Here is a 13,571-nt window from a genome sequence, read left to right on the forward strand (position 1 = left end):
ATTTAGTTCTCCTCAATCATTACAGTAACACGCAAAACTTAATGAGCGTCTAGATGATCATGATCAAAACAGGAAATCATTATCACAAGACGCTATTAACTTCAGTTAAATATGTTTAGGTGACATTGCAGTCCCTTATAGAAAATACTGGGGAGGAGGGTGGGTAGTTGTATGGAAAGTTAACAACTTCACTCATAAAATTACAATTTGATAAACAAATTTTATAATTTCGTTCCGTTGTTAACTTACCATATGGAAAATACATTAGGATAGATTACAAAGCTTACCTCAAAGCTGGAGGTGGGTGTATTTTCTTCAAAATCTATATCGTGTGTCTAGAAACATCTTAAACACACATGATCCTTCAAATTAGTAATGGACTATCTGGTCTCATTATCACAAATACCCTCTATATAGATGTTCAATAATACTTCCAAAGTATATTGAAGAGTGTCATTAAAATACAAAAAATAGAGATTTTCTATCTCTCAGCAACACGCAGAAGATTTTAACATTTCTCTGGAAAAAAACATAACTACATTAAAACACTGGGATTAATTCTTCTCAGATAAAAACGAATAAATGTGGGTTAATTTTTCCAATCTGCTGCTTCCAGAATTGATGATAAACTAGAACCTTTAAATAAGACCCAAGAGGGACCTATTTCCCTAGTAGAATAAGCTGTCACTTTAATTGATGTATTGTATGCCATCTGAATAGTTTGAACGATCCATTTTGCTAAAGTCTGTTTAGAAACTGCTATGTTTGGTTTCACATAAGAAATGAATAAACTAGTTTCATCTTGAAGTTTAGATTTTCATATAGATTCAGTTTTCTTCAAATAAATAGCTATAGCTATCTTTGGATCTAACTTTTTGTCATCTTTGAAAGCTGGAACCCAAATATTTCTTCCCATGTGTGATGGCCTGTCCTGCTTGGACAAACCTTGCCTTAAAAACATAATTCCCTCACTATGTACAGTCGTATTACCCTCTCCTAATCTTAACGACTGGAGGTCCGAGCATCGTCTGAGCGTTGTAATGGCTGTAAGAAATACAGTTTTTAAGGTTAGACATTTCAATGAAGTTTTATGTAAAGGTTCAAAAGGACTAAGTTTCAACTTTTTGAGGACTTTTCCTAAATCCCATTCAGGTGCAAATTTAGAAACAGGCGGTCTTAAATTAAAAACCCTTTGATTATCTAATAATATATGGATGCTGTCCTATCAGAATTTTATCAACAGGAGGAAGTACAGCTTAGAGCATTGAGCGATAACCAGCATTTGTTCTGTATTGCAAGCCTTCATGAAATAAGAAAGTTAAGAATTCGGCACAATCAATTAAAGATGCAGTAAAGGGATCTTTATTCCTTGTACTACACCAGCTACTGAATTTTCTAAATTAAAATCCATAGTCTTTGTGAGTTCCAATTTTCCATGAGGCTGTGAGTAATTTTCTAACTCCCTTAGAAAAACCCTTTGTTTTGAAATTTCTGTTGAGAGCAACCAAGCTGTCAGTTTGAAAATTTCTGGAGATGGATGCTATATTTTTGTTTTTGGTCGAACCAACATTTCCTTGAGTTCAGGAAGACGAACCGGTGGTGCAATCAGATACTGAAGTAGAGTTGTGTACCAGTGACGACGTGGCCACTGAGGCGCTATTAAAATTATTTGACAATTGAACCGAGACATGTGTTGTAGAACTTTTGGAATTAGGCAAATGGGAGGAAAAGCATATGCTATCATTCTCTCCCATGACACTGACAGAGCATCTATTGCTAATGCTTGACTGTTTTGATACCATGAACAAAATATTGGGACTTTGTGGTTGTAAACTGAGGCAAACAAGTCTATCATCGGTGTACCCCAACGTTTGAACAACATTTGAACTATTTGTTTGTTCAATGTCCATTCCAATGGACGAATTTTGACCCTCGACAAATGATCTGCTAACAAATTCATTTTGCCCGCATCATAAGCAGCTTTTATCATGAAGTTGTGTTTTATTGCCAGATTCCACAAATCCCATGTTTGATAACAAAGACTTGCAGACCTGGTTCCCCCTTGTTTGTTTATAAACTGGACAACTGTTGTGTTGTCCGATCTGATCAAAACTTGTTGATTTTTTAGATAACGAAGGAAATTTTTTACAGTCCTTAATACAGCTTCCATTTCTAATAAATTGATGTCTTTTTGCTTGGTCCTGAGTCCAAGTACCTTAAAATACTTTTTGCTCGTTCATATGACCCCCATAACCCGTCTTCGAAGAGTCTGTTGTCACAGTTGTTGACCACTGTTGAAGAGATCTGCCCTTCAGCGTATTTGCTCTTAGTAACCACCATCTGAGAATGATGGTCTGTTAAGTGTCCCTTTATTGGTACATTAATTTTGTTGTCATGTCTTTGGAAACTGGTTTCCAATGAGCAAGTACATGCAACTGAATAGGACGCAAACGGGCAAAAGGTATTATTTCTATGTATGAGGCCATTAGACCCAATACATGCAGAAACTGGAAGGCAATGTTTTTGCCTTGAATTAATAACCTGATAGCTTCCTCCAATTTTGTAGTCTAGAGTCGGGTACACTTAACCTAACTTTAGATTGAAAACACTGCCTAGGTAAGTGATTACTTGTTTTGTGGACTAGAGAAGATTTCCCTACATTTATAATGAAACCTAACTGGAGGAGCAAACTTCATGTCGTCTTGATCTGAAAATAGCACTATCTTTTGAGATTTCACTACTAGACAATCGTCTAGATACGAGGCTAGGTTGACATTTAACATTCGTAAGTATGCTGCAACTACTGATATTACTTTTGTAAATGCTCGTGGAGCCTGGCTTGGACCGAAACATAACGCTGTGTATTGGTAATATTGATTGTTTATGCAAAAACGAAGGTATTTTTGTAGTTCTTGTGAATTGGAATGTGCATATAAGTGTCCTTTAGATCTAAAGTGAAACTGAATTGGTCTTTTTTGACTAAATTTAGAACTTTTAGAAGTGTGTCCATTTTGAAATGCTGTTTCACCATGTATCTGTTTAGTGGCTTTAAATTGATTACTGGCCTCATTTTCCCATTCTTTTTTGGGACAAGGAAAAACGTGCTGTAGAAACCTTCCATTACTTCCTGCAATGGAACTTTTTCTATATTCCCTTTTCCACCTCCGAGTAAATAAGTTTCATCTGATCTTGAGGTGCCTTTGTAATTTTTATACCTGTAAAATTTGGAATTTGAGTAAATTCCAGTTTGAGGCCATTTCTGATGGATGACAACACCCATTTGTCGTCTGTTATCATTTCCCACTGATTTATGAAATATTTAAGTCTGCCGCCAACAGGTAAATGGGGAAACATCATCATAACTTTCTCGTCATGCTTTATCTGAAAATGATTTTGTATTACGAAAGGAACTCACCTTTGATTTCTGCACTGGCTTGTTATAGCCCAAACGTGGAATTTTTAAACCCCCACTTGAATATGAAGATTAGTTACGAGGTCCACTGGATGACTTCTCTTCATATTTTGGTTTCTTAGAACTCCTTTCATTGTTGGGAGTGAACTTCCTCTTATACAAAACAGAAGGTGATTTAGTCTGTCCAAAAAAACTATCTGGTAATACCTCAGTAATTTGCTTGTTTCGCTCCTGTTTGGCTTTCAACTTCTGATCAAAAGTACACCCAAACACCCCTTCCGCTGTGAGAGGTAGAGTGCTAATTGTCGAAGAATAATCTTTCAAATCATTCAAGCCTGTATCATGAAAAGCAGCATTTTTTTCCCAAAAGATGATTAAAGGCGCCAGTTCTAGCCACCTGATCAAGAGTTTTAGTTGAAATGACAAAAACATCTCTTGTCATTTGAACAGCCAAATCCAAGTTACAATCTTTCTGTTGTAAACATTCTAACAGGGAACACAAAATCTGCTGTGAATAACAACACATAATCATACCCATAAGTGAAGCCATCTGTCCATGAAATGCTAATTATTCCATTGACCGCATAGATTTACTTAACAATGAAGGAGCATGGCCAAAAGCTGCCTTGTGTCAATATTTTTTTTATCAAAAATGATTCACCCTTATCCTTGAAAAAAACTTTCACAACTTTCATGTACTGGAAAATCATACCTGTAACTGTCTTTAAAACTTATTAATTTATCAGGATTTTCACTTCTGTAAGATTGAGACAGAATGTTCATTTGAGAGTCATCTAAAACAAGAATTTGTAACAGTTACCAACGTCCCCTGCCTCGGGGAAGTTTTATATGAAGCATAAAATCAATGCTAGATCTGCAAATGCAACAATAAATCTATTAAAGAAATAAAATGAAACACTGAATTTAAAAATCTATCACACCACACTGGTGTTACGCATGACATATCATCTTATCATTGTGACTATTTGTGCCAAGTATTTTCAAAATCCCTTGATCTATGAAGAAGTTATGGACGGGACACAAAATATACCATATAACAGACTCTGTTATTTTGACCTCTAAGTGTCACTTTGATCTTTGAGGTAGGGGTGCAGGTGTTGTACTTGACATATCGTCTTATTATTGTGACTATTTGTGCCAAGTTATTTCAAAATCCCTTGAACTATGAAGAAGTTCTATATTGGACACAATATATACCCTTTAAAAGACTATGTTAACTTTTGACCTCAAAATGTGACCTTGACCTTGGAGGTGGACACATCGTCTTATTATAGTGACTATTTGTGCCAAGTATTTTCAAAATCCTTTGATTTAAGAAAAAGTTATGGACCGGACACAAATATACCCTATAACAGACTATGTTAATCTTTGAACTCCAAGTGTGACCTTGATCTTGGAGGTTGGTGACAGATTGTTGCGCATGACACATCATCTCATTATTGTGAACGATTGTTGCAAGCATTTACAAAATCCCTTCAAAGATAAGAAAGTTATAGACCGGACACGAGATATACCCTCAAATAGACAATGTTGACCTTGATTGAGCAAGTGCAACCTTGACCATGGAGGTAGGGGTCTGGTTGTTGCTCATGACACATCGTCTTATTATAACAAACATTTGTGCCAAGTTATTTCAGATTCCTTCAATAAATGACAAAGTTATGGACCGGACACGAAATATACCCTGTAACAGACTTTGTTAATCTTTGACCTCCAAGTGTGACCTTGACCTTAGAGGTAGGTGACCGGTTGTTTCGCATGACACATCTTCTCATTATTGTGAACAATTGTGGCAAGTATTTACAAAATCCCTTCAAAGATAAAAAAGTTATCAACCGGACACGAGATATACCCTCAAATGGACAATGTTGACCTTGAATGAGCAAGTGCGACCTTGACCCTGGAGGTAGGGGTCTGGTTGTTGCGCATGACACATCATCTTATTATAACAAACATTTGTGCCAAGTTATTTCAGATTCCTTCAATAAACGACAAAGTGTGACGGACGGACAGACAGACGGACGGAAAGACAGACGGAGCCTATTTCAATATCCCCCTTTTTTCTTCGAAAAGGCAGGGGACAATAATTCCTACATCAGGTTTCAACTTTTTAGTTTGGGCATCTTCACCAAACATATTCAAAAGTGATTTATTTCTTTCCTCTTCAGTCAAAGTCACGTACTTACTCAAACGGCTGTTACGATTGCTAGACTCTGGATTAACTTGCTCTCCCGAGAAAGCCACTGAATGTCTGTCTGATTCATCATCAAACAAACCACTGTCACGTTTCTCTGACTCAGAAACCATCACTGATAAAACATCAGAATGCATCTGTGAATGTACACCCCTATCAGACGCAATCTGTGAATGTACACCCCTATCAGGTGCAATACCATAATCTCTATCTAAGCTGTTCATAATCCAGTGATAGAAATGGTCTGCGAGCAGTACTAATTGCCTCGTCTGTGACCTGTGTACGTAAAGACTGGGAACTTTTCTGAGCAACATAAGTGTCCTCGTTCCCTTCCCAAGACATATTATTAGACAACAAATTTGTCAACATGTCTTACTGAGTCAAAAGAAGAAAAACGCTCCTCAAACTTGTCATTCAATTTCTTCTCTAAGAAAACCAGTGAGTTTTCATTGTCTTTAGACTAAGCAGATGACTTACCCTTCAACGATGTTTTCTTTTTCGTACTATTTTTAGATGAAATTTCCGAATCAGTTTCGGATAATTTCTCTTTTTCCTGAACTAACACGGCTTCTGCCATAGTAATACTTATAAAATAAAACAAATAATTCCTCAAAACAGTTCACAAAAATGAAAAGATAAGAGAACACAAAACACGTGTCCGACTGCAATGGTGCAGAAAATTTAACTGAAGTTAATAGCGTCTTGTGATACTGATTTCCTGTTTTGATCATGATCATCTAGACGCTCATTAAGTTTTGCGTGTTACTGTAATGGTTGAGGAGAACTAAATCCTAATGTATTTTCTGTATGGTAAGTTAACAACGGAACGAAATGAAATTAATATGAGCAAACTTGATAAAAGACTTCATAAGAATGCTACAGACAAAATTTGGTGATCATCCATCAATTAGTTCTGTAGAAGGAGACATTTAAAGGTGTTTCTATATTTAGCTTTAGAGGCCCCTAAAAGGTGCCAATCAAATTAATATGAGCAAACTTGATCCCTTAAAAGGGGCCAATCAAATACATATGAGCAAACTTTAATAAAAACTGCCGAAGAATACAACAGACACAGTTTGGTGATCATCCATCAATGAGTTATGTAGAAGAAGATGTCTAAAGGTTTTTTCTATTTTAAGCCCTAGAGACCCCTGAAAGGGGCTAATCAAAATTAATAAGAGCAAACTTGATAAAAGACTATCTAAGAATGCTACATACAAACTTTGGTGATCATCCATCAATTTTTCCATTTTTCTATTTTTAGCTCTGTTGACCCCTAAAAAGAGCCAATTGAAACGACATGAGCAAATTTAGGTGTGACTGTCACAAGGATGCTACAGACCAAATTTAAAGTAAATCTGCCCAGCAGTTTCAGAGAAGAAGATGCATGACGACGGACTGACGGACACCGGCGCATCCCCCTTTGATACTTACAGCTCACCCTGAGCCTTCTCCTACCTCCGCTTTTATTTTGGTAAAAACAACCCATAGTAAATTCAACTACTATTTTCTATTTCAAACCATCAAGCTACAAAGTAATAAAACTTTGAATCAAATGTTCCTGTGCTAGCCAAACCAAATGAAGATATAGTTTAAGCCAAGGAAAAAACCATTCAGTTTCCTTCAGCATTTTTTTTAAATAAACCACACATTACTTTGTAAAGCTGCTTGTTTTATCATGTTTATTCATTCCTGTAAGAGTATTTTGATGACAGATTTACCTGAAGGTCTAGTTTAGTTTAGTTTAGATATTTTACCTGTGTGATAAAATCCAGCTTTTGCTAACTGTTGAGGGGTCTGTATTATGTGTGGTGGCCAATTCCTGAAAGAAGCCAGCCGTGACTCAAATGTCTGGTATTCAGGGTGACGGTACACAGCATTTGCTGAATCCTGTCTGTGTCTCTCTACAAATTTATGAAAACAAATACTTCTGATGAAAAGAAAAACTTTATGTAATGAAAAATGTAGTCTTTTAAAAGAAATAGCATACAATAATTGTTCAAATGCAAATATAAAATGGTGTCCATATTATAAATGGCAAAATGCCTTACAACAGTACTTTTTTCAATATCCCCTAGAGTCTTTACAATGTTTCTCTATACATGTACTTGGGCTGTATGACCACTTTTTGAGACATTGTGACCCATATTGGAACCCGACCTTGAAATCATCAAAAGAACTTTTCTGACCAATTCCAGGAAAATTTGATTGCAACAGTAGCCCCTGGTGTGTAAACAATATTTTTTTCATATTTGGGCTGTGTGACCTAGTTTTTGACCTCAGATGACCCATATTCAAACTTGACTTTATAATCATCTAAACAACCTTCCTGACCAATTTCAAGGATATTTGATTCAAAACAGTCGCCTCTAGAGTGATAACAAGGTAAAAAAATATTCCATAATAGGGCTGTGTAACCTTTTTTTTAACAATGGTGACCCATATTCAAACTTGGTCTAGGAATCATCAAAACAACCTTTCTGACTTATTTCCAGGATATTTGGATCTAACTAGAACTGCCACTGTCATGGCGTGAATACCCACGCATACCACTTTGTCAGAATCAACAGTAGTCATTTAGAGCTCAAGCACAACCTCCCAGCTAAATCTGACTGACCTCAAAACTGAAACTGCTACAGAATGACTTCAATGCAGTTTTGTCTGGAGGTGTTTTATAATGAATATACCGTATAAGTACTTTTTTTCTGTGGGAACTTTATTCTGCGGTTCATAACGACACCGCAGATTTAAAATTAAGCCTTTCCCTATGTATATGTCGGAATTTGTCAACTACAGGTATTGTATAATTACATTACCATGTATCGTTATTTGACTTAGTAGATGGAAATTAAAAAATATCTTAATGTATCTGTCATGAATAAAAAATTGTTAAGTTTAGATATTAAGCATGAAACATCTTCTAGTAATTGTCTACAAAGTTTGTTCAAATAAAAGCCCTGGGGTCATAATAGGCCCGGGGCCAATTATGACCCTAGGGCTATTATTTGAACAAACTTTGTAGACAATTACTAGAAGATGTTTCATGCTTAATATCTAAACTCTAGCTATTTGGGTTTTTTCAAAGAAGATTTATAAGTTTTTGCTATACAAATATAAGGAAAATCAATAACACCCGGTGCGGGCCAATTTTGACCCCAGGGCTTTTATTTGACAAACTTGGTAGACATTCATTAGAAGATGTTTCATGTTAAATATCTTAGCTCTAGCTCTTTGGGTTCTTTAAAAGAAGATTTTTAAAGTTTTTACTATATGCATATAGGGAAAATCAAAGACCCCCTGGGGCGGGGCCAATTTTGACCCCAGGGCTTTTATTTGAACAAACTTGGTAGACACTCACTAGAAGATGTTTCATGCCTAATATCTAAACTCTAGCTATTTAGGTTTTTTCAAAGAAGATTTTTTTAAGTTTTTGCTATACACATTATAAGGAAAATCAATGACCCCCGGGGCCGGGCCAATTTTGACCCCAGGGCTTTTATTTGAACAAACTTGGTAGACACCCATTAGAACATGTTTCATGCTAAAGATCTTAGCTCAAGCTCTTTGAGTTCTTTAAAAGAAGAATTTTTAAGTTTTTACTATATGCATATAGGGAAAATCAATGACCCCCTGGGGCGGGGCCAATTTTGACCACAGGGCTTTTATTTGAACAAACTTGGTAGACACTCACTAGAAGATGTTTCATGCTTAATATCTAAACTCTAGCTATTTGGGTTTTTTTTAAAGAAGATTTTTTAAGTTTTTACTTTACACATATAGTTAAAACCAATGACACCCCTGGGGCGGGGCCAATTTTGACCCCAGGGCTTTTATTTGAACAAACTTTGTAGACAATTACTAGAAGATGTTTTATGCTTAATATCTAAACTCTAGCTATTTGGGTTTTTTCAAAGAAGATTTTTAAGTTTTTGCTATACAAATATAAGGAAAATCAATAACACCCGGTGCGGGGCCAATTTTGACTCCAGGGCTTTTATTTGAACAAACTTTGTAGACACTCACTAGAAGATGTTTCATGCTTAATATCTAAACTCCAGCTATTTTGGTTTTTTCAAAGAAGATTTTTTAAGTTTTTGCTATATACAAAAAAGGAAAATCAATGACCCCCGGGGCGGGGCCAATTTTGACCCCAGGGCTTTTATTTGAACAAACTTGGTAGACACCAATTAGAACATGTTTCATGCTAAATATCTTAGCTCTAGCTATTTGAATTCTTTAAAAGAGGAATTTTTAAGTTTTTACTATATGCATATAGGGAAAATCAATGACCCCCTGGGGCGGGCCAATTTTGACCCCAGGGCTTTTATTTGAACAAACTTGGTAGACACTCATTAGAAGATCTTTCATGTTAAATATCTTAGCTCCAGCCCTTTGGGTTCTGTAAAAGAAGATTTTTAAAGTTTTTACTATATGCATATAGGGAAAATCAAAGACCCCCTGGGGCGGGGCCAATTTTGACCCAAGGGCTTTTGTTTGAACAAACTTGGTAGACACTCACTAGAAGATGTTTCATGCCTAATATCTAAACTCTAGCTATTTGGGTTTTTTCAAAGAAGATTTTTTTAAGCTTTTGCAATACACATATAAGGAAAATCAATGACCCCGGGGCGGGGCCAATTTTGACCCCAGGGCTTTTATTTGAACAAACTTGGTAGACACTCATTAGAAGATGTTTCTTACCAAATATCTAAGCTCTAGCTCTTAGGTTTTTTTTAAAGAAGATATTTAAAGTTTTTTCTTTCGGTTGCCATGGCAACCAGAGTTCTGCATGGAATTAAATTCTTTGAACAATTTTTAAAGGTGACCACCAAAGGAACATTCCTGTGAAGTTTGGATGAAATTGGCTTGGTGGTTTATGAGAAGATGTCATTTAAAGTAAAAGTTTACGGACGGATGGACGCCGGACGAAAAGCCATCACAAAAGTTCACCCTGTCACTTTGTGACAGGTGAGCTAAAAAATAGCGCAGAAAACCCGCTGAACATCGCATGTTTCTTTTATGATGTCATTTAAGTAATTCTGTAAAATAATGGATGTTATTTCCGTTTATTTTGTTGACATCACTAGAAACGCCAGACGCCTTTATTGTTTACAACGTAAAAATGACGGACACGCTGTAATTAGAAAATCGCGCAATCATAAAACGATCATTTATTTTTGTTGTAATTTGGGAATGGCACCTACAAAAACATTTGATAAAAATCAGCAGACGAACAGAGAAAAGAAAATTTCATAATCATTAGTGTTGAAGTGACATAAGAAATTTAGTGATGGACATTACTTTGAGGAACAGTATTTACCGTCATTGACTGCGTAACGTTGAAGCACAAGTTGTACGTTAATATTATGACGTTGACGTCAATAACTTTTTGGAGTGCGCCGCTGTCGCTGACATGGGTTTATGTAAAATTAAATATTGTTGTAATATAAGAAGCTACTCACATGAATTTTTCTGTGTTTATTTGTTATTAATTCTTCTAAGCACTGTAAGAATTTCAAATTAATATCTCAAATATATTTTACGCAACAAAGAAAGTCCACAAATTTTTGGATAACCCCTCGTATATATAGTACATAACTATAATAGTTTGACAGGTGCAATAAACATATCCTTTTGTATTTGTATAATATCTTGTGTCTACATGCAATTTTGCCATTGTTTATTTTTCACACATCATATTTACACACATACAGTATTATAATTTTTGTCATTGCACGTAGATGATTTTTATTTATTTATGATTGTGTATATACCAATACATGATGATTAAGGTGTGACCATCCTAAAGCCTTACCTCCGCTGTGAAGAGTATTCAAATAGGCTAGAACTACTGTTAACTACATATAAACTGAGGGCCATGGGTTCAAACCACAGACGGGTCAACTTTTTTTTCTTTTAACATTATTTATGTATCTCTCAATCCCTTTTGTGTAGAAAAAAGTGTTTACTTTTTATTACTTAATTTATATACGCATTTATTGGCTAAATAATGCTAAACCTAGTAATAAATATGGTACCTGATATTTTCAAAGTGTAATAAAATCAAAACTAGACGGTAAAAGTATTTAATATTTTATAAAGATCAACCAATATACTTTTTTAAAAATTTAGGGAAACTTTGAAAACAGGCACACATTCGGGTAAATTTTAAGGATTTTCTAAATTAGGCTCCCTCAGTAGGAAAATGGTCAAACACGTGTTAACAAGAGGGCCATGATGGCCCTGAAGTCGCTCACCTGTATATAGGCCCCCAGAGCGGGGCCAGTGTAAACCCCAGCGCTTTTATTTGAACAAACTTGGTAGACACCCATTAGAAGATGTTTCATGCTAAACATCTAAGGTCTAGCTGATTGGGTTTTTTAAAAGAAGATTTTTTCAAGTTTTTTCTTTACACATATAGTTTAAAACAATGACACACCTGGGGCAGGGCAAGTTTTGACCCCAGGGTTTTTATTTGAACAATCATTATAGACACTTACTAGCAAATGTTTCATGCTTAATATCTAAACTCTAGCTATTCGGGTTTTTTCAAAGAAGATTTTTAAGTTTTTGCTATACAGATATAAGGGAAATCAATGTCCCCTGGGGAGGGGCCAATTTTGACCCCAGGGCTTTTATTTGAACAAACTTTGTAGACACTCACTAGAAAATGCTTTGTGCTTAATATCTAAACTCTAGCTATTTGATTTTTTTTCAAAGAAGTTTTTTTAAAGTTTTTGTTATACACATACCGGTATAAGGAAAATGAATGACCCCCGGGGCGGGCCAATTTTGACCCCAGGGCTTTTATTTGAACAAACTTGGTAGACACTCACTAGAAGATGTTTCATGCTTAGTACCTAAACCTTAGCTATTTGGTTTTATTCAAAAAAGATTTTTTAAATTTTTGCTATACACATTTAAGGAAAATCAATGACCCCCGGGGCGGGGCCAATTTTGACCTCAGGGCTTTTATTTGAACAAACTTGGAAGACATCCATTAGAACATGTTTCATGCTAAATATCTTAGCTCTAGCTCTTTGGGTTCTTTAAAAGAAGTTTTTTTAAGTTTTTACAATATGCATATAGGGAAAATCAATGACCCCCTGGGGCGGGGCCAATTTTGACCCCAGGGCTTTTATTTGAACAAACTTGGTAGACACCCATTAGAAGATGTTTTATGCTAAATACCTGAGCTCTAGATCTTGGGGTTTTTTAAAAGAAGATTTTTTAAGTTTTTACTATATGCATATAGGTAAAATCAATGACCCCCTGGGGCGGGGCCAATTTTGACCCCAGGGCTTTTATTTGAACAAACTTGGTAGACACTCACTAGAAGATGTTTCATGCCAAATATCTAAGCTCTAGCTCTTTTAGAAGAAGATATTTAAAGTTATTTTCTTTTGGTTGCCATGGCAACCAGAGTTCTGCATGGAGTTAAATTCTTTGAACAATTTTCAAAGGTGACCACCAAAGGAACATTCCTGTGAAGTTTGGACGAAATTGGCTTAGTGATTTTTGAGTAGATGTTATTTAAAGTAAAAGTTTACTGACGACGGATGAAAAGCGATGACAAAAGCTCACCCTGTCAGTCTTTGTGACAGGTGAGCTAAAAATGGGTGGGGTAGGGTAACATTTTTATACATATTTTATAAATTTTGAGTAGAAACCATAATTTTGTTTATGTTGATTGTTAGCTGAATAGTACTTTTTGTTTCTTATCAAAAATTATTGGGAAAATGTTTCTCATTTGAATGTTATTGCAGATTATTTAAAGGTTACTCATTTCTGAAAAAGGGCCCTCATACACCCTAGCTTCAGTATATAAAAGTGGCCACAACTCGATTTCCATACGGTACAGTTTGTTTTAATTTTGCATACAGGTGTACTTTAAGGTATATATCTGACCTATGATATAAATTTTTCAGTTCCTTATAGTGCACG

General features: G+C 35.6%; 1 protein-coding gene across 2 annotated transcripts in view; it reads right to left on the bottom strand.

The window, feature by feature from the left end:
• Positions 1-13,571, bottom strand: part of LOC132754670 (baculoviral IAP repeat-containing protein 7-like) — a 132,425-nt gene that overhangs the window by 70,391 nt on the left and 48,463 nt on the right. For both annotated transcript variants that reach the window (XM_060745328.1, XM_060745327.1), the window contains one exon: positions 7,385-7,531. In XM_060745328.1, coding sequence (XP_060601311.1) covers positions 7,385-7,531 — 147 coding nt within the window. The remainder of the gene's footprint in view (positions 1-7,384; positions 7,532-13,571) is intronic.

This window comes from Ruditapes philippinarum, unplaced genomic scaffold (assembly GCF_026571515.1).
Source record: "Ruditapes philippinarum isolate M1 unplaced genomic scaffold, ASM2657151v2 ctg372_1_1_1_1, whole genome shotgun sequence".
In the NCBI taxonomy this organism is placed as follows: Eukaryota; Metazoa; Mollusca; class Bivalvia; order Venerida; family Veneridae; genus Ruditapes; species Ruditapes philippinarum.